The sequence below is a fragment of the Zootermopsis nevadensis genome, unplaced genomic scaffold (assembly GCF_977971745.1).
Source record: "Zootermopsis nevadensis isolate Lab colony 2312 unplaced genomic scaffold, Znev_1.0 Znev_ptg000040l, whole genome shotgun sequence".
Taxonomy (NCBI): Eukaryota; Metazoa; Arthropoda; class Insecta; order Blattodea; family Termopsidae; genus Zootermopsis; species Zootermopsis nevadensis.
In genome coordinates this window covers 150,598-175,248 of record NW_028259172.1, presented here as the reverse complement: position 1 = coordinate 175,248, position 24,651 = coordinate 150,598, and the positions used below count along the sequence as shown (strand labels likewise).

At 39.9% G+C, this 24,651-nt stretch overlaps 1 protein-coding gene and 1 long non-coding RNA gene across 2 annotated transcripts in view; both read left to right on the top strand.

Moving 5' to 3' along the window:
• Nucleotides 1-6,448: 6,448 nt before the first annotated feature.
• LOC147871737 (uncharacterized) lies at nucleotides 6,449-12,611 on the top strand. Its single transcript, XM_087360167.1, has 3 exons — nucleotides 6,449-6,571; nucleotides 7,250-7,418; nucleotides 12,240-12,611. Exons 1-3 carry the CDS (start codon nucleotides 6,449-6,451, stop codon nucleotides 12,341-12,343), a joined length of 396 nt encoding a protein of 131 aa, XP_087216293.1. The 3' UTR covers nucleotides 12,344-12,611.
• A 612-nt stretch (nucleotides 12,612-13,223) lies between these two features.
• The window catches only part of LOC110839040 (uncharacterized), a 49,427-nt gene continuing 37,999 nt past the window's right edge, over nucleotides 13,224-24,651 (top strand). The window contains exon 1 of the long non-coding RNA XR_002546313.2: nucleotides 13,224-13,479. This is a non-coding gene — a long non-coding RNA (uncharacterized LOC110839040). The remainder of the gene's footprint in view (nucleotides 13,480-24,651) is intronic.

Below are 24,651 nucleotides of genomic sequence, written 5' to 3'. Positions count from 1 at the left end.
TCTGTAGGTGAAGATCAGTGACAAACCCTGTAACAGGAGAGACATGAGTTGGTGTAATGTCATGATGGAGCAGCTAATATACATAGATTCGCAAGTGCATGAGAGCATGGTAAGGGGACAATTCCAAGGAGCAATGATTGAAGTGCACCGAGCCAGATATAATGTAATATCTGACGGCACTGACCGATGTCATAGAATATCATCCATAACAAGGGGCGGAGTGGGGAGAGAAGGTTTGCAAATTGTAGCAAATATCAATTACCATTAGATACAGTCTGTTTTAATGTAGTAATAACATGTTTAGTTTTGTCATGGTGTTATCTGCAGTGTTTCAAATTCGAGCATGTCAGTAAATCTTCCCATCTATTTCATATCCGGCAGTTTCCTCAAGGTACCCTCTACAGTCATACACTGTTCTGATCCCTGAAGGATATAACATTTTAGAAGAATATCGCTGTCAGTGGATACATCGAGAAACAGTGAACATTCTGGGTCAAATATGAACTGCTCTCTACAGATATTTTACCCCGCATACCTAACAGTCAGTTAACCTTAGGCATTTTGTGCATGGACCAACGACTTGTTTCACTCGTTATCATCAGGTGACTCGTATTTCGTCGTTTTATATTTTCAATGCGTAAATAAAATATAAAATAGTCACAAAATTCATCCAACGTGTGTTATTTAAAGAGGATTTCACTACGTCTACCTTAATAAAGATTACACACGCTTGCCTAATTATATGTCCAATTTTATATTTATTTTAGTTTATGTGATTTATTAAACGACGCCATCACTAACTCTTTGTATAAGCCTATAGCGTCGATTACATGGCGATTAATAAATAATGAATTGTATGTAAAAGAAAGAAATTGTGGCATTATCCGTCTCGGGGCAGAGATTTGAACCACAGACCTTCCGAATAAAAAGCACAACACCCACAACACATTCGATATTTTCACCGGCGTGAGCACCTCAAATCTCCGACAAATTACAAGTGTTTCAAAAGAAACAGTACAGCGAAATACTTTGACATAAGAAGAGTAGAGTGGGTAATTTACGACACGTATAACTTGACGAGAAACTTTGCGATTTGCATAGGTCACCTCGTATTAATATGGTAGTGAAATCTAGGGAGGACTAGATGGGGAGACGAGCAATACGCACAAATTCTTGATATACGAGGTGCGATCGGAAAGTTTCAAGACTGTGTCAACAGAGGGCGAACCGGATGTAATACGAGCTTCTGCCGCTAGGAGGTGCGGCCTACATTCATAGTGAATCAGTGTGCCAGCCGGCATCATCGAATTAGCATTTGTTTCTTAGTTACGGGCGTTTTGGTAGTGCATTACACCGACCCTCCTGCGATTTCGGAATGGCGTGTGCATCAAATTTTGCCAAAGACTCGCCAAAACGGCTACGGAAACCTATGAAATGCTAAAGCAAGCATTTGAGGAGTCCGAAATGGGTCGTGCACAAACTTTTGTGTGGCATTCACGTTTTAAAAATGGCCGAACCTCTGTCGATGATGACGAGCGTTCTGGACGACCATCTTCGAGCACAACGCCCGAAAATGTTACGAAGATTCGGCAGGCCATTCACGAAGATCGACGTCGTACCATCAACGACTTGTGCGACATTGTTGGGATAGGCTATGGGACCTGTCAGCTGATTCTAAAGGAAGAACTCCACATGCGACGCATCCTGTCTGAGGACCAGAAGCAGAATCGACTTCTCGTTTGTCAGGAGCTCAAAGATCTTGCAAGAACCGACCCCAACTTCCTTTCTAAGCTCCGTGTGACTTCTTCCTCTTCCCAAAGATGAAAATTCAGCTAAAGGGAAGGAGATTTGAGACGATAGAAGAGATTCAGGCAGAATCGCAGATGGTGCTTGACAGGCTGACAAAGAAAGATTTCCAGGGATGCTTCCAGGCTTGGCAGCGGCGCTGGGATCGTTGTGTTCACTGCCAGGGGAACTACGTCGAGGGTGATGGATGAATTTAATACCTGAGATAAGTGTACGGGGTTTTTATACGCGCAGTCTTGAAACTTTCCGATCGCACCTCGTAGAAACGGGTTTGAAAGCGGGGACTTGGAACGCCAAGAAGGAACTGGGACGATAACATTAAGATCGGCCTCAGAAAAACAGGTGATCGACTGTCAAGTTACTGACCGAATCTGTTTCAGATGCAGGTGTTAGGTCAATATAGCGTCGAATGATGTAGGAATAGTGTCCTAAATGTTAAGTAGGGAACAATTTGAAGGGAGACGGTCGTAGGCTATTCCGGAATTCGCCTACAGAAACTGAAGAAAATTAAGTCAGTGCAGCAAATAACCTGGCCAAAATTCAAAGCGGGTACCTTTCGAATGCAAGTCCAGAGCACTGCCACGTAATCCAGGCAACAGAAGATCAGGAGAAACTGAAGTTGGCGAAATGTTGAGTTGTGTAATATCCTAGAAACTGATCGATTGTTTCAGAGCTGCTTGCGGAAGTAAGTAGCAAGATCAACTATTCCATTTTCCCGCGTTTCTGCTGTTATATGTGCACGAAAAACTAGATTATTCTGTCATCTATTCGCTGCATGACCAAAAAGACGTCTCTTTAATGCTTAAAAATGTGTTCAAGTATATTACTAGAAATCTACGGCCCAGCTACCAAGTTGTACGTTGTAGTGTACCTCATTTTGAGAACTACCAGACCTTAAAAAAACTATTAGGATCGTAGGCAAACTGTCAGTTTATTTTTTTTCTATAATATAATCAAAAATCTTTGGAATCCATCCACCATAAAATGAGATACTGTCCGAGAGGTATTGCTCGTAGAAGATAAAATCAGCTACTGAAAGGGATAGAGATGATTCTATATAAATTTTCCTTTGCAACTTCTAAGTGCTCCATTCGAGTCGCCCTTATAAAGAAAAGGTCAACCCATTTCGAAGTAAAAAAGAATTGTTTTAGCTTACGCCTCCTTCTTTTTAGCACCTCTTCACGTTCGAGATCAAACTGAGGGGAGACCACGGAGGGGCGTCCATCAGTTGACACGTACAGACCAGCAACAGCCTTAACTCAATTCGCAATGGAGCGGATACTGCACCAAAACAGCTCTGCTTCCAATATTTCGTCTGCATTTCTCTCCAGCACAGGAAATAGAGAACGCTACCAGCTTGCTGTCTCTGTCAGGAAAACATAATCATATCGTCTGTCTTCTCACCGCCGCGACGCCTAGTGTTAGGGTCACGGCTCGTTCTGTTACAAGTAAGAAGACGTGGCATGAAACGTACTTACCTTAAAAAGAATTCGGTTACGGACGGTGAGATTGAGTGCCTTGCAGAAAGCTTTTGCTGATGAAAACTTAATTTGACCCAATCAAAATTTGGCCTTCCGTAGGATTGAGTCTTTATGAAGCACAAAACCCATAACGAGCTAACGTTAGTCATATTTGGAACATAAATAGTCCATTCACAAGTAAATCAATAGGCACAGAAGGAAGAATTTGCTCTGTTGGGTAATGGAGCTAAAGCACTATGTAATTTTAAACTCACCACTAGATGGAGGTAAGAGATCAGTTCAAGCTACATCCACTTTTAGCCCCAGGAAAAGTCTTCGTTAATCACTGTTTAAGGGGACGGAAGATTCTCCACAGAAGAAATGGTCTCGGTGACAAAGAAAAAAGCTGCTGTCCGGAATTGAACCCACGCCGTCCAGCCAGCAGCTAGTCACTTTACTGTCTGCTGGATGTCTAGGCTCTGTAAAAAAAATTGCATACGTAATAGACAAAAATATTTATTTGATAATAATATTCCCATGTTGATAGTTTTTAACTGACATTTGCATTTACAAACTGCGAATTTTAATCCGTTCCTAATTTCACATGTTAATACCTATCGAAATTATAATCAAGCGTTACGGTGTGGTGTAGCGGTTAGATCTTCCACTTCGTATTCGACAGGTCTCCCGTCGGGGGTTTTCGTTCGTGGTTTTCCTAAGTCAATTCATGGCCCTTTTTAAACCGCTGTCTTCTGTTTAACTCCTGGCACGTTCTTTCACCTCTTATTCCTCTATTTTGAATTCTGAATATTTAACTGTTAATCTGCGTGAACTTAGGTGAGCACAAAGTAGACTTAATACACTCTGGGTTATCCATACCATGTGTGGTCATCTCTGTGCTGTATCTGTAATTGGCCTTCATGCTGTTGATACAGAACACTAATAATAAAGAATTGAATTGAAAATATGTTCTGTTTGCTGACTCCATAGTCAGCAGACTCCTTTTATTTTTGCAATAACTGTGTAAAGACAATTTTAGATTCTCGCGGCAGCGAGAGATTCCAATATCAGTCAGCTTCGCTTTTACTACCTAAGCAAGAAGGTCTGTATACTCATGACTTGGTTGGTGTAAGAAAACAGAGACCGTCACATATTTTAATGCATGTATATTGGCAACTGTTCGCATTGGTTCGCAAACGGTGTACTTCAGTCAGAATGGCCATTTTGTGAAAGCATCTAAGGGCCTACCATAAGCCCATCCATGATGTACTTGATAAATTGTGACGACGACTAGAACGCATGAGGGGGGAAAAACTTACCTTTTAACAATTTGCCTGTGGGAGAAATTAAAATATGAACGTATATTTACAAATTATGTAATATAAATGGAGCTTTGTTTACTTAAGCCAGCTTTCACTCCCCGTGGTAATATTTTTAATTAAGTAATTGCATTTGTTTAATTAATTTTCTGCTGAATATGCAGCACTGAACATATGAATGTACTTTACAACTCGAAAAACGAGGTAAAAACATTTTGTTGAAAAAATAGTATGCTGAATATTACGAGTACTATGCCACAAAGCTAACATATTCGGAAGAAATTTCTTTTCATCTTAGTTCAGTTGTTCTCCGCTTTCAATATATTAGCTACAGACAGAATACAACCTTCCTTCACTGAACAATGCATGCATTCAGCTGTAACAGCAACCGTAGAAATTTCACGTAACTGCTCTCTGCAAAATATATGACGCGCCAGTAAATTTTAAAGATACGTCCTTGGAGATGCAAACTGTTCTGAAGTGCTGTCACTTAAAAATAAGCAAACAGCGCCTCTACATCGCGATGTTAATTTCATAAGTACATATTAATAAAGGATTGAGTTATTGGCGGACAAGTACAGGTAGGACTCGGTTTGCACCGCTTCAATTTACGCCGGCTTCACTTTTGCGCCTCTCATATATCACGATTGGGGGGGTGAGGAGTCATGACTGTGCCCGACTTCCTAGACGTAGATGGTCCCGACATTTAAATATAACTTACATTGTAATAAAACTATAATACTAAATAATAAACTACGGACTACAATTTAATTAATTAAACAAAAAACTAGATGATGTAGAAGTTGGTGACATAAATGAGCTCCTTCAGAGTCATAGCGGAGAGCCTTCAACGGAAGATTTAGAAGAGCTAGCTGAACAACTGTCCAAAAAGACACAGAGGAAAGTGAAGCTGACTCTGCAATGCCGGTTAGGACACCAACAGTGAAATCAATGCAATAGGCTATTGCTCTTATTAATAAGGGATGTGAGATGTTCTGTAGCAACGACCCCAACTGAAAGCGGAGCTCAACCGTTAAGAGAGGAATTGATACAGTTCTACAGCCATACTATATAATTTATTATCAGAAAAAGAGAAAACCGAACAGTCATCTATTCTATCGTTTTTAAAGAAGTAAATTTTCTTTCTTTTTCTTAAATATTATACAATATTCAATACGTAAATTTCATAAAATAAAAAAATGTCAAGTATTTTGTGTTGATTACTGAAAATTTTGGAACGGAACCTAATGTATTTACATATGTTCCCATTATATTTTTGCTTCAATTTACGCCGGAAATCTGAAGAACCTAACCCCGGCGTAAACCGAGTCCTACCTGCACTTTGAATTATTTCAAATGTTCTTCCTCTGGTTTGGCCAGAACCAGATCCCATGCCAGCACGAAACAACAGTCTCTCTTTTAGGTGATAAAAGAATGGGCAACTAGTACAGTGTATATATGGATAATAAATTCTTCGATTTGAATGCGTGCATAGGACGCCATATCGTATAATAAATATGACGTAGGACTGTATGGCAGTCTCAGTAATACAACACTTTAAGGCAGATGAGGAGGAAGTGTGTGGGGAGAGAGTTGGACCATGAACGGATGCCGTAAAATTGAGTAGCAGGGTGGTGGAGGACGGGGGTGTAAGAGGGGATACCGGAGTTGTGTCACGGAAGAATAGGTATTGATTTATGAGTGTCCCAACACGCTCCGGATAAACTTGCGTAAATCAATATGCTATTAAGAATGCGAACGACCGGACGTCCCGGCCGAGTGGATAGCATTTCTGCTTCATATTCGGGAGGTCCTGGGTCCAAACGTCTGCCCGAACATCTACTATCCTGACTGAGGTGATAAATGAGAGAATCACAAGTATATGCGGAGAACTCAGGATCTCAGAGAAGAACCATTTCGCCCACTACAAGAATGGGTCTCCGCGGTGAAAATCCAGCCAGAGCTATGGCATGGCCGGTTCAGACAGTGTGTCACTTAAACAGCCGTCCCACTTGATTTTCATAGCAATTCTGATTAAAAGCAGCTGGATAATAAGACAGCAAAAAATAAAAAGAAAGAAAGAAAGAAAGGTTCCTTCGTGGTAAATGTTATATCCCTCGATCAGCTACGCATGCATTCAGAATAGTTTCCTTCTTCTAAACACGTGTATTTTAAAGATCTCGTTCCCTTATTCCAGCTGTAAACGTCACTAATTCGATATTACCCTCTCAAATGACAGCCATGGACTACTTGTAATACCAGGAATAATCAAGTATAAATTTTCTTCAAACAGTATTTTAATTTTAATTTTCTTGGAATTGGTGCAGAATCTTAAAACGATACTCAGACGGGATTTACACTGTACAGTTCTAAGGTAATTATTAAAGGTGTACTATTTATTTCAGGAACAACTAGTCCATACGTTCAAAACCACTAGATAGGCAGAGTTGGTGGTTAAATAAAATATGCTACGAAGACTCCTTATTTTAAAAAGGGGGGTCATTTCTTTTAGTGGCGTTATTCTGGTGCAAATTCGTTAAACAATAACGAATCAAAGGCCACGGCATCTCACGTATGAGTTACAGGTGCAAATAGGACAGGCTAAAGAAGATGACTAATTGATGGTTGAGGGAATACAGAACGTGTATATTCGTGTGGTTCCAGATAATCAGTTACGATTCGCCGCGTGGTGGCGTCAGTGTCATCACAGAGAAGGGGGAGACGACCACCAGCTTTCTGCTCATCCAGAAGGCCCGGCCTTCGGACTCCGGTCGCTACCAGTGCAACCCTTCGAATGCTCAGTCCAAAAGCATCACGGTTCACGTCCTGAATGGTAAGTAGTCTTCTCCATACCGAACATGTCGCCTGACGCACTGAATACAAGGCAAATTCGATTCACCGTCGTGTAATGAGAACATTAAGATCTGATTCTGAGGTGATCCGATCAAGAGGCTGAGATGAGCAGTAAATGCGTCTGAAGGGCAGAACGTGCACACAGAACTTTGGCCGGGAAACCACAAGTGAGAGTAAACTCACCACTTGGTAGACCTTGGCCTAATTTGGAAGAAATGCACCTTTGAAAACGTACGTTAAAGGAATATGATGTGAGGGTGTATACTGGATTCATCTGGCTCGCGACGGGGTCCACAGCGGGGTCAACGAAACTTTTGGTTTCATAAACGGTGGGGAATTTACTGACGGGCTGAACTGTTACCAGCTTATAAGACTTGAAGGTTTTCTTGTTTCATTAAATAGTTTAGCCTCAGGACAAATACGTATGCTTTAGGGAGGGATGGCTTAATAATATTCTTCAGTACTTCATACTTATTCGTGCTTTCTTCAGAAGACCAGATACAACGCTGGGTACTAGTGATTGATGACGTAATTTAGAAAAGGGCAATTTATGTGAGTGGAAATAAAACCAGTATTGTGAATACAGAAAGGGCGAAATGGGATAACTCATGAACCCTGAGCTTAGTGTGCAAAAGTCAACTTTGTAGAATCTGCGCCATATGAGAAAACGAGGGAGGAAGGAAGGAAGGAAAATTGCTGTAGGCCAAAGTGTCGTAAAGACTAAGCCGTCGGAATGTGAGTATGTCCCCCCCTCCCACCAAACCTTAGACAACTTTATCAGAGATAGCACACCCCCGCCCAGCCCCCATCCTGTATCTGTAATTAGCTGGGACCCCGAGGCCTTTCTGCGCATCCAAGCCAAACGGAGTCTCCCTACACACACACACACACCCTTTGTGTACGCAGCCCACACTCCCCTCATTTACGTTTTACTTCCCAAATCTTCTAGCACATCTCATTCGTCTCAGCCACTCTCAGACTTAACTTTCCTTTAAGTTCTTTCAGTCTTTTTGAACTTACATAGGATGTGTTCTTAAGGCATCGCGGTACACACATGCCAAGCACAGCTACTCTGGAAACTTTCCATAGTCTAAACCAGGGATTCTCACCATTCTTCGCTGGTCGTATCACTAACTCTAATTCAACACATTAAATGTACCAGTAACCAAATGCGTTCAGGGAAAATTTATTTATGTTAATATTATATTTTGATTTTCTTACTTAGTTCGCGTACCATAGGTTGAGAAACGCTGGTCTAAACCATTGATCTCCAAACTGTGGCCCGCTTAACCGCGGTGTTTCAAATTTCTCAAGCAGTTCTACGTGGCTACTATTCGTGTGATTAAAGCAAGGATGTCAGCTGGAAACAGAAGCGACCACTTGAGAGACATAGCCTTAAGTGTTATGATAATATTAAGATGGATCTTAAAGGTGCGGTATGAATTAAAGTAACTCGCCTCAGCGTCCACTGGCGGGACCTAGTGAACATCGTAGTATGTGGATTCCAGAAAACGCGAGGAATTTGTTAACCGACTCGGCTACTAGCAGCTTTTGCACAAGGACTATCCTTGATAAAACCAGCTAGATAATTGAAAAAATGCAACTTTTATTATATGTAAGGCAACATTTTAAGTGGGGATTAATAACTTGGAAACAGCTAAGAATATTTTGGTCCTTTTAAAAATAACTTACGGTACAGGTTAAAATAAGTGGTTATCATATTATATTACAATAAGCTACATAACTATTAACGACTTAAAACCAATAGTTTGTACCGACGGAAAAGTGTGGTTGTAGGGGGCTTATGCATACATAAATGAGTGTCCATCGCAAATTAATTATGTAATTTAAATATATTGCACCATTAAGGAAACATTATTAATCAAATCGTCTTTTCTGTATATACGGTTACAGGTGATTCATTAATGTTAATTCTGGCGTAACGTAACTGATAGCATTGTTCATTCCAAAAACTTTAATTTACATTCCAGTTTCATGTGACTCTAACATTTATAACGATCTTAATTTTATTGTTCTGTTTAATTAGAGCTGCACTGAAGGTAATCCCACATTACTAGCCTTTGGCTATTAAAATCTCAGTTCCATCTGTAACCATGGTTTCCCTATACACCAGTGTGGGTACCCACAATTCATTGCACATTGTCCTCTGACCGTCATCATATAAGCCGCGAAATGAACACAGTTAATATTGCCATAGCATTGATTTACCAGTCCGTAATAGGATATTACGAACGTTGCGAGAATCACTATATCGCCATAGTACAAGCACAGACATTTTTCTTTCGTATTACGGAATTAGACCGGGCAGATGTTGCCCCCACTAAAAGACTACGTATTTTAGATTGTTAACTCGCCTGTACTATTCATGTACATGACTAAGCATACTTTATAAATATATCATACGACACAGCATTGTTATAATTCAGACACGGTTTCACATCCTGGTTGAAGTTCTCAAGCTATTAACACGCACAGTAAACGGAATTTGGTGTGGGAGGAAGCCATTCATTTCTCATATCCAGTTACAGACATTGTGAATAAATTAGTAAATTTGTTTATTAGGGAACCGAAAATTTAAATTTTAATCTATATTAACACACATCACAGAATCCTGATCAGATTAAACTTGTAGTAACTGAACCCAGTATTTACGACTGTCAGCACACTATACGGACAGATTTACTTCATCATTTATATACTGTGGTAAATGTGTACAGGCTCCATTTTTATGTTTTAACATGGCCGCCGGTCGTATGTTGCCACACCTGTGCTACTGGTATCATAACAGCCTTAACATACGCAAAACAGAATCAAGGGACATCAAACCGGCTGGTCGTTGTGTGAGTGTACTCAAAAATGTCTCCCCCTCTCTTTCTTACACACACAATGTCAATATGACACAGCTTTAAGTTTAATGTGCTCAGTTTGAAGTTCTCGTCATACCTAGTAGATTAAACAAACTGATAAATTTAAATGAACTTATAATGTATTTTATTTGAACGCGCTATGGTAACATTCGAATAATTTCCATTTAGATATCTGAAGAGCAGAACGCTACGTCTGCGGGGTGATTTTTAAGCCAGCATCTTCAAGAAATACGTATTGGGTGAGAGGGGAGGTTATATCTGACCGTCAGAAAGCAGAAATAAATTTTCCTTAAAACTTTTTGTAGGCCTATAGGCTCACTAGTGGACTTTCAGGGCCACATTGAATCAAAATCCGTTCTTTTGCTTCTGAGATTGAATATTTGGGGCGCACATAATACATACTCTGCCCTATACGTGTATTTTATGCACTTCATGCGAAGAACGCAAGAAAAATAACTCACAGCATGGCAACGATAGGAAGGTAAAGCGTTCTGCCGCTTCGTTAATTTCCGAAGGCGAATTCGAGATGTCGTCTCTGTGACGTCATCTTATTTATATACGCCTCACTCCCCCCTTAGGAATAATTTCAAAAAATCACTTGGGGATGGTTTCAAGGGTTTGACAACATCTGCAAGAAGAGGGAATGCGAATAGGAAGAGGGAAGAGTAACGTTCTACAAACGAATGCAAGAAGGAACCACATGCATCGAATTTTAAGTCCGATTATATAAAACATTTCTCTCTCACGTACATATTTCTACAAACATGCAATTTATGTTTCATGCACCATCAGAAATCTGTGCCAGAGAAGGAAGAAAAAGATCATTAGCATCAAAGGCTAAAGATAATTTTTTTAAGTGATGTTGGTAGTTCCCGTCAGTAACGACTCCGTTAAAGATAAACATTTTTCGGCATGTTCCATTAATTTAGGCTTGTAGTCGTCATGGGAAATGGCAAAGCTGTAGGCCACTATATAGGCCCGTGGCCTATGTAGGAACAGAAATTCTTGCTTTATTGGACAGAAATCAAAAGCACAGCATTTACGAAGGCCTTGGATTTTAAATTGCTGAGGACTTCGCAGAAAATGCCGTTTCTAACCGGAAGAGTTCCTGGAAGAAATAGTAAAACATGAAGATGGCTTTGTTCTGGGTTGTAGCGCCATAATGATACGGGCAGCAATCACCTCTGAAACGTCGGTGTACTTCTGCTACTTAACACACAAGTTCATTAAATTTTAACCACGTCATATTTTGTGATTTATTATGTACATTACTGAGGCAAAGAGCGAAACATTCAGGTTTTGAACGAGAATTGTTTTTATTTAATTACCTTTACAACCAGTTAGTAAAATATTATGTACTTAAATAGGAAGATAATGTGCCCGTAAGATGAATATCAATATCTGTAACACCCACTTTCTATGAAACTGTCTACAGAGATGCTCTTATCTTGGACCACTCTCAGAAAAAGGATATTAGGCAGTAAACATCCTCCGTGTGTGGCCCTGTCATCATAATTATTTTCATAAAATGCTGTAAGAGCGATTTAATACCGTTCAGAATCATTCTTTCGTCATAAATCTGACGTTTCTGTCTGTCTATTACCTCATGTTACGACGCACAGTTTATAAGCAGCGTCTGTTAGGAAGTTTCCACTTGGAACAGCGAGAAAGAGATGGATCCTAAACAGATGAGTTGTTAGGGCGGGAGAAATGGCTAAGGATCGTATCCGATTAATTCTCAGATTCTGCCACCGCGGTGTTAATAAGTTCATAATGTGCCAAAGTTCAGTTTATTCTATTCCCCAAACGAATGAGATGAAATAGATTGGAGTAAAAAAGACATGGAGTACACCTGAATGCTAGGACAAGCATCTGATACAATTTGTACTTTCCATTCCTTCTCTTTGTTGCAGGGGAATATCCAGCAGCAATGCAACATGGTGGACAAGCGCACCATCGCTCATCGCATCTCTACTGTTTAATATTCTGCGTGTGCCTATTGCTTTTAAGCCCCTAACACTTAACGAGGGCAGTGGAATTATGCATAGGCTACTGAGAAACTCGACAAGGTGTTCTTTATGAACCAGCAAAGTGGCGAATATAATTTTATTTTTTAACTATTTTGTTCGTTCATGACAATTTCTTGATAAATGAGGAAGTCTGATGTAACAAAAGGTGACAGTGTTACAAAATTAGTGTATTGTGTGTGTATAAGTGCGTCTAAATAAATATAAATATATATACCGTAATTATATAAAACGTATTAAAGAGAAGTGAGAACTGTGTATTGCTTGTTCCAAGTTGTCGATGTCAAATTACAGATTTGAAATATATATTTATTTTCCAAGTGCGGTTTGAAATACGTAATATGGAGGCAGTTTGTGAAATGCCATCGTTTATTTTAAAGAAACGAGTAAGATGATCATGTGGAAAATAAGTTAATCCAACTCAATTATTTCAAGTCAAAAGAAAATATAGTTCGCATACATTATTACCTGCTCTCCAATTTGTGCTGCCAGTTCTCGCAAATATCAGGGTGGAAGAAAATACAATACGTCGGACCAGGAGAATTTAATTCCTTCCACGTTACAACCAGTACATATTTGATAAATTGTAAGACAACTTCGTATGTACGAAATTCTTACTGAAATGAAAATATACTTCCCACAGAACGAAGACTGTTCAAAGAAGGAACTTCTTTTTTTAAACAGTAAGTTAACGACGAAAAAAGCGCAGATCATTAAGTCATTTCACTATCTAAGACCGTTGTATGGAGAAGAGACAACACCTCAAGCACTTTCTGGGAAGAATATGACTGTAGAATATTACAAATATCACTGAACATACAAAATAATGATAAAGTATTACTTTGAATTTGTCCAATCTCATAGGCATTTCAGGGGCCTATGAGCTTTTGTTCGAGAGACACACGGGGCAAGTGACTGATAAAGAACACATTCCCTTTTTTAACCCAGACATAATTTTTCAAGAGAAAAAAAAAAGACATGAACCTCTCAAAGACAAATACTGAAGACCTAATTAGAATGCAGAGTGATTTGTTTCAAGCTCAGCGTTGTGGAAACCACAACTCACTTTCTGCATCGAAACGCGTCTGTGGTGACAAGGGAGATCATTCCAGTGTGTTATCAGCAGGTAAGTCATTTGTCAACTACAACATTGTGCTCAAATAGATTAGTGGCAATAACACACTTTTTATTAACTACTTCCAGAGACAGGATAAAGCAAAATGCTATTGGTGTTGTGAGAAACAAGCAGAAGCTATTACTTTTAAACTTAAACTTTGATGTTCAATCAAGTATATTATAATACATTTTGCTCAAGAGTGAGTGTTTATCACTTCACACACACTGTCGTTGGGATGCCTGTAAAGTTCGCTATTACCAAATTAACCCCACAGTAGATCTCACCACCGAGGCATGTATCACAGTTTGAGAAATGTTGGTATAAAGGAATCACTGCGCACAGAATCGTTAATCTACTTAAGTGTCCTTCAGCAGTAATCCAGTCCTCGCCTTATGCCCCCTGTCGTGACTGGCGTGGCTTTGTTTGCAAATCACGCGTGGGAATAATGTGGTCGGAAGCATCTGTCAACAAGATACAAGTCTCACTCACTGCAGTGCGCTTTAGTCCATGGGTGAGAAATTCCTCACCGCTAACCCCACGAATCAGAATCCTTGATAAGATAACAGCCGCTCAAAAATAACCCACATTTTACGAAATTCATAAGTTCATCAACAATTAAAAAAAAAACACCATCGTAAATTCACTTGAATTCTACGTTTTCCCTATTTATTTAAGATCAATTTCAACATTATCCTCCCACCTACATTTAAGTCTTGGTGGGGAGTAAAAATTTATGTTGCGCTTACGTAATTTTCTCAATTCGCCTTTAATTGCCTAACGCTTGCGCCCAAATGTTGTATTTAACACCGTCATGTCAATAACCCGAAGCTGTATTCATTACTAAAATGAAAAATTAGCTTCGTTAAACAACGCGATAAACGTATATCAAATATCTCTACTGCTGCCATACTTAATGTTCTTACTCGTAAGTTCTACTAAAAACTAAAGGACGTGGCATCACTCCATACGTAATGCATTGCCGGTTCTGCTTGTAATTGTCAAACACAACGTTCTGTTCATAAACTGCGTAGGGCTGCTTCGCAACGAAACAGCTGTGACCATAGATCGCTTTGTGTGCATTAATAAACCGTATATAGTTCTGTCAACCATAAAACAGTAAATGTGAAACTCCTATAACCTCAAAGATACGTAGAAAAATAGACTCATTATTTCTTGTTTTACAAAAAGATATCGCTATATAGAATTTGAGGTTTTCACGGTGGTGAGTCAAAATATGGCTTGTCTTCTGGGTTGTTGCGTCGTGCAGTGTGGTAGAAGTTGCTTGCTGCTTCCATCATCAGGGCGATCGCAGCAAAGACCTCTGAAACGTCTCTAAACTTCTACCAGACTACATGGCTCAACAACCTAGAAGACAGCCATCTTCAAAAGATGTTATCTCTTCCCGTTTCGTCTATTAGACCTCGCTGTGCAGCGAGACATACTACACACTTCCATAACATGATAACAATTTGCTTCCTATGACATGCCAGCTATTTGCTGCAGAGAACACAAAGCCGTAGCTTGCATTCCGACCAATACACACAATCCTGTGATTATAGTTTGTCCAGAGTTTCGACCGAGCGAAATTTCTCAGGCAGGAGAAATCCACTTCGGTGTGCGTAATAACAGCTGGTAGATAACCATTTCCTAGCCAATGATTACTTGGCGTTGAATTGACTGTGGGCTGCAGCGGAAACGTGTGAACTGGCATTTGCTGTTACATTTTTCGTTTACTGACTTTGTGTCGAAATAGTAATAATCACTTTAGGTATTAAATAGATGCTAAGCAACGGACACAGATCACGTTATGTATTATTTAAAAGCATATACAAAATTACTCGCCAAGCAACCAGACCAGAGACGGAGAAAAGTGAACAGCCGTAAGGATTTTATAAACAAACGAACCTCTTTCTATGAGAAATGTAACCTTTCAGGAACAGATTAGACCTCACCGGAAACTTTACCTGGCGAGTACTTGTATCGCTTGAGGCTTCTTAGAGTCGTTTCATTTATTTCCCGCGAGGGCTTCATTTCACTATGTACACCTCAGTCAGTATAGTGACTAGCTACGGGCTGGACGACCGGGGTTCGATCCCCGACGGGGGCAGAGGATTTTTCCTCTAGCCTCTGCGTCCAGACCGGCTCTGGGGCCCACCCAGCCTCCCCTACAATGGGTACCGGGGTCCTTTCCCGGGGGTAAAGCCGGCCGGGGCGTGATGCTGACCACTCACCCCCATCTAGTGCCGAGGTCAAGGAAGAGAGGAGCTATACCTCCTCTCCCCCCAAACGCCTACATGGCGTATAGTGGGACAAACTTTACTTTACTTTACTTTACTTACACAGTGCTCCAGATAATTCGACGCTGCCACAATTATATATTTTTTCCTGACGTCCTCTTCGAAACCCTCTCTCCTTAAAATATCTTTCGATCAAAGAGTACTCTGCCCTTCTTTCGTCTTTCTCAGTTTGCATCCTTGAAAACTCTTTTATATTCAACCTGTCTCGCTCTGTGCCTTCCATTCCCTATTTATCTTCACTTTTCTTTCCCCTCTTCTTTATTTCTTATCTTCTTTCCTTTCTCTCTCCGCTCCTTCTCACAAATTCGGGTCGCCATGGCGCCTCAAATTTTGTGTTGGGATATACTTTCAAAAGTGCAGAATGATTTAATGTTGGCTAGAATCGGTACCTTGTTACATGTATCTGAAATCGAAACGAACAATTTTTTTTTCTAAAACAGTTTATTACATAAAATATAAATCACATTAAGATCTACTATTTTTATTTGCAACACTTCGATGTTGCAAAGATGTAACGAAAAAAAAAAGCTAAGTAATTTTGTCCCTGTTGGCGTCACTAACTTAACAAAACTCAAAAGTACAAAAAGTGTTGTGGCCTCTGGTGGTATTTTTTTCGTGCTCAGTTATATCAAAATTAGTTCCTTGATTATTCGGAGAAAAATTCACACACATAACATAAGCCTAATTTTCTTTACGTCATGACCGCAGGTAAACGAGAGTTGACTATTTAAAACTGTGGAACGTAAGAGATGGCAGCTGAGGAGAATTAATTGCCTTCTATTCTGACCATATCCTTGAAACTACTGGGCAATCAGCGTTACCAGAGGTGACGTGTTATTACATTATATGCAAAGGCCTTTCTTTGGCCCATACAGTGAGGACAAGTGTTGGCAAGCTGATACAGCTGTTTCCACAACACAGTCACGCGCACGTTTCAATGGGATGCTGACAAGAAATCCCACGCGCGTATTGTGTTTCGACCTCTCACTCCAACCCAATGCCCTAGCATTCATCTGCAGGGTCCATATAGTGTAGAGTTAGATGGGAAGACGGTCATGGAAACAAATAGGTAAGAATTTTAAAAGGGAAACTTCAGGTACACTTCTTCTATCTGGGCACTTGCGTCGAAAGTCCGAACATTCCACAGGAAACCTAGTCAAAATTACCAGTAATCCAGACAAAACTCAGAGATTATAATAACCTTCTCATTGCACACTTTTCTCCAGCCTTGTTTTACGTCCTGTGTGTTTAACTCGAGTATTCCTCACAACAAGCTACTTTCAAACGCCCTCACTACATGAGATTGGAGACTGGACTATGACGTCATGTGGACTTGTAGATGATACCAACGTTTCGAGGGAACAGGACCGCCATGAACCTCCTCGATTTACGTCAAGTTTCATACTTTCACATAATTATTTATTCTGTTAGCTCGGGCAGATGATGCACAGTCAGAAAATAGCAGTAAACAGTGAACCTATTGCTAATCAGAAATACATCTACCTGTCTTAAATAACCCCAGAGCATCAACGTAATCCTCTTGGTAAGTACTTCCATTCAATCTCTCCGTGTAAGTTTGTGTCTTTCCCAGGACTTTCCGGAACCCACTTGTTAGTCTCGACATCACTTGCATTTAACGAGCTTGGTCATTGAAACCATTGTAAAATCGTGAAACAAGATTACTGAGCAGTGCACGGCCTATTGTAAGAGAAATGCAGATGCTGGAGTTGCTGACTGAGCCGTTAGCCTGGCCTGTGATGATTTCATGTGCAGTCTCAACAACAATGCAAGACTAATTGTGGGGTGTAGCACTAAGAACAGACTGTGATCTTCGCACGTACTCTCACAACTAATGGTGCGAACCGTACGAAGCCACTTTTGCCTTAATTACTTCACTTCGCCTTTACTTTTCAAACAAAAACGTTGAGACCAAGTCTAAAGTAGTCGAAAGCAATCCATACCTTTTCGGGCAGAATATATTAATATGCTTTAAAACAGTAACTTGCATCTTAATTGATATAGCCATACCGACTGACAGGAATGTCATTAAGAAGAAACCGGAGAATATCTTGAAATACAAGGACATTCTCATTGAAATACAGATAATGTGGAAAGTGAAAGCAAGAGTAATCCCAATAATTATAGGAGCAACTGGAACTGTCTCCAGGTCACTCAGAAAATATTTGGCCAACATCCCGGGCGAACACGACATCAGGGAACTGCAGAAAACTGCCATTTTAGGATCTTCATACATCATTCGAAAGACGCTGTTGTAAAATAAAATTATATAATACATGTAGCACGTGTTAAAAACAACACGTATTCCGGAAATAGCTGCTGCCCTATGTACCTTAGGGACAAGGTCTGTCCCAGGTACATGGAAGAACATGCCCTATAAAGTGGTGAATAGATGGGATAATAATATACTGCTCTAGTGTGTTGTTAGAACCCCCTTCTTATTAACTGCAACAGATGATGCTCTATTACACTTCAACTGCCCAGAAACACACATGGCCATACACTTCAAGTCACTGGGTATATGTTACCCAGACGTTTCGGAGCCTCTTTTCTTTTCAAAAACGTCTTAGCTCTATTCATATCTACGCGGCTGATCATCCTAAGAAACTGCATCGCAGTTAGTCGTAGCTAAACGTCCCGCGTTACATAACCACACTATGCAGTAAGGATAGGTAAACTTCTTATGTTTAAAGTTCCCCTTTCTCCTCAAAGACTTCGGCACTGCAGAGGTATTAGCGTATGTGGCACTTCCTTCCAGGAGATCTGCATTGTGCAGGGGGCAGGAAGGAAGGAAGGAAGGAAGGAAGGAAGGAAGGACTCCTCCTACGAGGCGTTACACCCGCTGGTCCTCATAATTGCGCCTCCGTTTCTGTTTCTCACGACACGTCTTCTCCTTCTTCTTTGTTCTCTTACCATTCGCTTTGCTCACTTTGCAATATACATTCCTTTTGAAGCGGTTCTCTATGAAAATAAGGTATTTTTCAGCGCCGTGACAACCACGGACGTCTGTATTTCGGGTTCATGTAAAACAGTGATTGAATCGATACAAACCAGAATGAATACGCCCGCGAACAAAATTGAATTGAAATTCGTTTAGTACTCGTAGGTCCTAGGATGTGCAACAGACAGACCGACAGGCATGGCCTCTTTCCCATAATGCGTTAATTTTATGAACGCTGTGTAAATAACTCATTAGAAATTTGGAGTGATATTCCCGTATGTGTTTTACATTTCTCTAATACTAGTATATTGCGGGAAATCTAAAGCAGTTAACACAGCCATAAATATGATCCCGTAAGGACCAAAATAGCTTAGAAGTAAATCATCACAAACCAACACTCGCTTATTATACAGATAATTCTACTTGCCTTATTTCATGACGAAACGTGATATCATGATACCATATTATTGTTTTGTTGTGTCTTATTGTAGCACCACTGCCACCGGGTAAAAACTCATTTGCAGTTAATAATAAATATTAATAATATGATACGATGTCATGTCCACATGAATATATACTTCATAATAATTCTCAAATCTCTTTAGAAATCTTGTACGGAAATCACACACTCTGATGCATCTTACCTTTCCATTTTTTAAAAAAAAATTCCTGGCATCAATAGTACAAAGTGGCGGATGGGCGAAAATAGGAGTTATAAGCGACCTCAGGACTTCGGTGTTATGGCGTCTGTTTCTGTAGTCTTCGAAACAACTTTGGTTTTGGTGCCGGTCTTCTGCCGTGCTTAGTGTCTGAGCTACAGAATCCATTTTCACTTGGAATCGAACCGAGGACAATTTTCCTGATTTCTGACTTCTGATTCCGCAACCTCCTCTTCGAAAACGCCGTCACCGATAACTGAACGCGGAACTTAATTCCTGGTCTCAAGGAATAAGGATGCCAAGTTTGGTACAAATCTGTTAATCCATTCTCAAATATAAAGATTGTACATTATACAATGATAGTGTCCCTCCCACCTCAGAAGTTGCAGCTAAATTCGTATCAGAGTCGACAGAAAATGAAGAAAAAATCAATTCTCTGGGCAAAATTATTTTCGTACCAAAATTAATAAAAATATGTATAATATTTAAGAAATTACCATTTCTTCCTTTTAAGGGAAGAAAGAGTTCTAAAAGCGACAGAAGAGTATCGACTGAGAATAAAGACGTTAGTGTAACGCGCTTGAGTTGTGGTATTAGACTCGGCTGACTGACCACAGGCCTCTCTGCGGTGCTGACCTTGCAAGATCTGACTGCCCTGCGGTTCACCGTGGCCCACGTTCCTGCAGATTGTTTGCACTACGAGTGTCACCACACACAGGCCGTGTTACGTAAGCTCAAACACACCCAGTTTTCCAACTCTCTTGCCAGTGAAACTAAAACCATGAGCTAAATTCTGGTTACTAAACTTCGAAAAACATTATTCAAAAGTCGACTGACGTGGCCTATGGCAAATAATCCGTTTAGGAATGCTATTGCTTTCTGCTTATTCTAGGCATGTATAGTCAACCAGCACAGGGTTATAATGCCGCTATTCCACATTTAAGTTCATCCACGATGTTTTCTGAACTGCAGAGCGCGAACTGGTGTGCAGACCAACGTTTAAAGTTTATGTGCTTTATCATTTCGAAATCCTGTCCACATATTTCAGTAAATAGCTCTTTAGCTATGTATTCCCTACCACTACAGCCTTCACATTTGACCATGGTGGCAGCGATGCTATAAAATGACGAAAAGATGTAACATAGTTGTTGTGAGAGTTGCGTACGATTATGAAAGGGGGTGAGATGGTAGGTTGAACAATCTGGGTATTGTGCTGTCTTCATCAAATGTTCTGTACGAGTTAGTCGGTCGAATTCCTTTTCATAATGGTCGGTTTTCCCTGTAGTGAATACTAGCCAGACACACAGACATTTTGATGGTGGTCCTAAGTGGAGCTTAAATCAAGTTTCGTGTAGGTCGCTGAGTTGCTACTGGAAATTGCACACCCAACGATTTCCATCTTGTTATAAGTACCTTTGTCTAATGCATATGTAGATTAGTATTTTGCATAAACAGATATATATAATGGCACAATCGTGTTTAGACTGATGATTCAGGATATGTAATTCTACATCTCGATACGATTGATCGACTCAGTAGCCGCAGCTATTAACTTTAAATGCTATTTTTATCAAGAAAAATACATCGCCCTTCTCAACTGAGCGAAACGTACTTCCAAGTACACTAAATTTAATTTGAAATGAGGAACAATTCTGTAGTTTCAATTTATATGCAAAGTTATATACAGAAGTTTGTATTATTTATCAAATATTATTAGGGTAATCATATCCAGCAGACATTTAGCACGCAATGGAGAGAAGGCAAATGTACAGTCGGTAAAGGAAAGACACTACTTTAAAAGCTTAAGCTAAAATTGGAAGATAAAATCGATCTTAAAGAAATATGATGTGTGCGTGAACTAAATTTACTGTTGTTATTATTATAATTATTATCATTATCATATTTAACCAGTATATTCATGTATTTAAAAATTGTGACGGATAGAAATATATTCTTAATACGACAGGTATTTCATACTTCTTCGCGTAATTTAAAACTGATTATGTAACTACTTGTGTTTGCATGGTGCTCATCAGTATACGAAATTATGATGCAACTGTGCAATTTCTTTGGGATAACTCCTGTGGCAGATAAAATGATCAGTGAGATAGTATAGCTGCGTCATATTGTGATATTAATTAAAATAATTATATATATTTGTTTACCGTCAAATCACAATAAAAACATAAGATGATATTTTAATCATTTTAATTATCTTATCTTACTATTTTATTGTGATTTGACGGTAAACAAATATATATAATTATTTTAAAATGATCAGTATTGTTTGAACTAGCAGACAAAACGTCTCTCCAATCTCACAACTCAAATTATTACGGAGCGGTGTCCCCTAAACTATAGACTTCTCTGTGTCTCACAGGACAAGATCTCGCTGATGAGCTATTAGCTTGTTCTCGTATTATCATCATTATACTTCTGGAATTTGTAACGCGTTATAAATCAAACGAAGACGTCATCAACTTCAATTTCGCCGCAAGGGATTTCTTTGGTAAATACTGTATATGGTAAATATCCAAAACCCATCTCTTGCGTGATGCTTTAAGACAGGGGTGAACAAACTTGGGCGCGAGCGGCGATATACAAATATTAATATTCCAATGATCCACAAACTTCCCCCCTAATATAGGAAATACATTGTAGCTCGATTAATAAATTATATAATAAGAGACAGTGACAAAAATGCTAACATAATGTTCACTGGCACTAATATGTACTACTCATATTTCCATTTAGTGCTTTGCAAAGCATACAGAGTTCAGGACATCGTATCCTTAATAACTGGCGTGTTGTTGACAACCGATCCTGCTTTTTAAGCTATGAAGTCCTCTGTGAGATTTTAGGTTTTCACGGCGGCGACTGTGAAGATGGCTGTCTTCTGATTGGTTGGTAGGATGAGATATGGAGTACCTCGACATCTAACCCCTTTATCTTTAAGCCCCTTATGCATTATACGTAGTTTTCTGTTAAATTTTCAGCATACATCCATAAACGCAACTAAAGGGCATTTGTATCTCCTGGTACACCTATAAAGTGTATAAAGCTCGGAGCTTCTGCTTCTGGGGATGAGTAGCGTCGAATTGTGAGAATTATACAACGTTTCGGCACAAATTGCAGTTGACATCCTCAGGGTGAATATATAATGGCTAGACGTCTTTGGAAGCCTTAACTACATGCTCATCTCCAATTCGCCACCGACTGCCTGTCCTATGTAAAACTCCTAAGGACACCTAAGCATTGACTGCCGAAACGTTGGATAATTCTCACAATTCGACGCTACTCATCGCCGAAAGCCGAAGTTGCACATTGAACCTAAGGAGAAGGGCCTAGAAAGTGTGTTCAGTTGATGCGAATAATTTATTATTAGTTAACAATTTTAAGCCTTATGAAAACTATAGGCCGAACTCGTGAGGCGCCTCTGTCCGTGGTCACTTCAGAAGAGCTCCATCTGGCACCGGGCAAACATAACTGCCGAGCCCTGCTTTAGTCCATGAGGACTTGAAGTATCTGAGATGATAGGATAAAAGAGAATGCAAGAACACAAGAAATAAATGAAAATAAGACTCTGGATGAAGGAGGACGAAGGAAAAAAGATAGTAACTAACAATTGTGAACTCCACCAGGTGGCAGTGGAAGAAAAAGCTTGGTGAGGAAAGAGGAAGGGGTCGACCTCTCTATATTACAGTATTGATCTTCAGGATGAAAAATTAATGAAACTTCTTCCACTGATGTGGAATGAAGAAAGTGCTGCTAGGTGCAACGACGTAAGGAAAAGGTTCTTCTTCGCTCCGCCTGAGGCAGTGCGAAACGATATGACGCAGTCCATGCTAATAAGGACGGACCACCAGAACTGAAATCTGCAAGCAGCACGAGAAACGGAGTAAAGGTAAAGCGAAGTGAGATAATTACGAAAGGGGAGGTTCTTTTGGGAAATTGAAATTAGTTTCTTAAAAACTGTAACTAAGATTTAAGGTTGTGGAGAAAATTGGCAAATGTACCGTGTGATACATTCTAGCAATCTTATTAACATTCGCTGAAGAGACATCGTTGTTCCAGAGACAAAGTAACAGAAAGATTTCATTTGTGTCTTGACTTCACAGGTCACGCATATTAAAGTCATTACTTAGCTGTTTATCACTTCTTTCTTCTGGTTTATTTTTATTTTGATAATATTTAACTATATTAAAATTGTGTTGAGTATTCACACTGGATTCTAGTGACTCAGGATAGGATGCGGTGGCGGGCTCTTGTGGTGACGGTAATAAATTGTATTGTTCCATAAAAGACGGCTAATTTGCCTACCTGAACGTACTGATGGCGCCAATAGACGAGTATTCTGGTAAGAACGTTTGTAAACACCTCTTCAGCAGTGCATAACATCTGAATGCCGACATACAATTCGTAAACCACTGCGACTGGTACTTGACAAACACGAAGAGATTTCTCCGTTAGAAAAGTGATGGGACTGGTTTGGTGCGAAACTCTCGACTATATAAGCTTGCTGGCGCGTCCTGGTGTCTCCGTCTGGAACAACGCATAAAAGCGACGAAGACGAGGAGGATGAAAACAGCAAAGAAGGTTACAGGATAAGGAAAATGGTATTGTTGAAGAGATACGGGAATTGTATGGGGGGGGGGGGGGTTGGGTTGGAGCTCATGGGGTAGTTAGATGTCGGAGGAAGGGAAAACTACACAAGAATTTGTGGATATTGGGGAGGAAGGTTTCCCCTAAGATGTTACTCCCTCCCTATTTATCTACGACAGGGGTAACACAATTTTCTGTAGCTTGCTGTTGCCGTAAAAAATATTCTGGGCCCTTTAAAGCCCAATACTGTCCAAATTATATTTAAGAATTTAGTTTGTACCGCAAAGAACACTAAACAACACCATTAAAAAGATCGGTTGGTTAATTCCGTTTAAGGAAATCATCATTGTTTACAGTAATAATCATACGAAAGACATAAATACAAAATGAAGAGTTTACGATCAAATCTGACGCACAAGCAGAAACCGGAAGAGAGTGCGCCCTGAGCCACTACGGCATGCTTAATAGGGTGGCAGTGTTCTTCTTCGACAAGACATTTCTCGCCTTTTTATGGAACCGGAAGGAAAATTAGTCTATTCACGGCGTTCACGACAGCCCGCCACTGGGCCCTGTCGAGTCAGATAAATGCAGTTCACACTCTCACGTATGGCCAAGTTGGGCTGCGACAGGAATGGACAGCCCTTACCAGGATGGGAGACGAACC